Below are 1090 nucleotides of genomic sequence, written 5' to 3'. Positions count from 1 at the left end.
TGAAAAATTATGTAACAGGATAATAATTTGAAATTTATTAACAAATAAATAAAAAATACTAAAAATATATTTAAATTTCATTTTAATTATTAAAAGAAATTATAAAAATATAAAACTTGTAATTAGTGATACAATCTTTTAATATTTGAAAATTAATCAAATATTTTAATAGATCTTAATTTGTTCACTTTATGAGCCATCTTTAATTTAAGAATTTTTTATTAATTCTATTTCGTTTTAAATTGTTTCCGAATACCCTTTTTAATAGACTTCCTTAAATTGAGAGTTTTCTGTCACATTTTACTTTTAATTATCTTCGATTTAATTGCCTATAGAATTCTCTTTGTTTTAAGAATCTTCTTGAATGTCTCCACTGTGTGCTTATAAGTAAGATATCTTAAATTTAACATTAATTGGTTTTTAACTATTTGTCAAGTGCTTTTATTCTACGCTTAACATTGATTTTGGTTTAAAACTTGCATAAAGTCCTAATTTATTATTATAAAAGTTTAGTTTTTTTTTATATTATATTTTTTAGTTTACTTTCTGTTTAACTGTTAATCATCTATGTATTAAAATTAGAGCTGTCTGTTTCAATGCTCAACATTTATCTGTGACTATTTGGTATAGAATCTAGCTACTTAGTAGGACTTAAGTCTTGTAAAAAAATATTTTCTTAATCTTATTTAGAATTAAGTTAATTATCATTTTCTTGTTGGTTTTATTAAGCTTGTATTTTGTTTTAAGGGAATTTAATAAATTAATTAAATGAAAATAAAAAATTTACTTGTTTTTGTATTTCTAATAGAAGAGAGCATTTCCTTAATTTAATTTTGATTTAACTTTGCAAACTCTTTTAAAGATGATCTGATCTTTTGCTTTAAAGCAGGATTTATTTTTATCTTTCTTTATTTAAAGTATTTTTGTATTGATGGGTATTTTTCAAAAACTTTAAACAATAGATTAATGACTTAATTATATTTGTCTTTTAGTATTCTTAGAGCTATGTAAATGATAAAAAATGAGTTAATCAAAACTATTATTATAAAACAGCCAATTTTCAAATAATTGTATTAATTATTGTTAATGA

General features: G+C 20.2%; 1 protein-coding gene across 1 annotated transcript; it reads right to left on the bottom strand. All coding sequences in view use genetic code 6, as the record gives it.

Annotated features, from left to right (window-relative positions):
* Positions 1-156: 156 nt before the first annotated feature.
* On the bottom strand, positions 157-818 carry TTHERM_02458140 (hypothetical protein; the record flags this gene model as incomplete). Its single annotated transcript, XM_001028382.2, has 3 exons — positions 157-488; positions 544-681; positions 788-818. The coding sequence occupies 3 exons, from the start codon at positions 816-818 to the stop codon at positions 157-159; spliced, it is 501 nt and encodes a 166-aa protein (XP_001028382.2).
* Positions 819-1090: the final 272 nt, after the last annotated feature.

This window comes from Tetrahymena thermophila (assembly GCF_000189635.1).
Source record: "Tetrahymena thermophila SB210 genomic scaffold scf_8255040, whole genome shotgun sequence".
Taxonomy (NCBI): Eukaryota; Ciliophora; class Oligohymenophorea; order Hymenostomatida; family Tetrahymenidae; genus Tetrahymena; species Tetrahymena thermophila.
The sequence above is the reverse complement of the archived record's forward strand: the minus strand, read 5'-3'. Positions and strand labels throughout refer to the sequence as shown.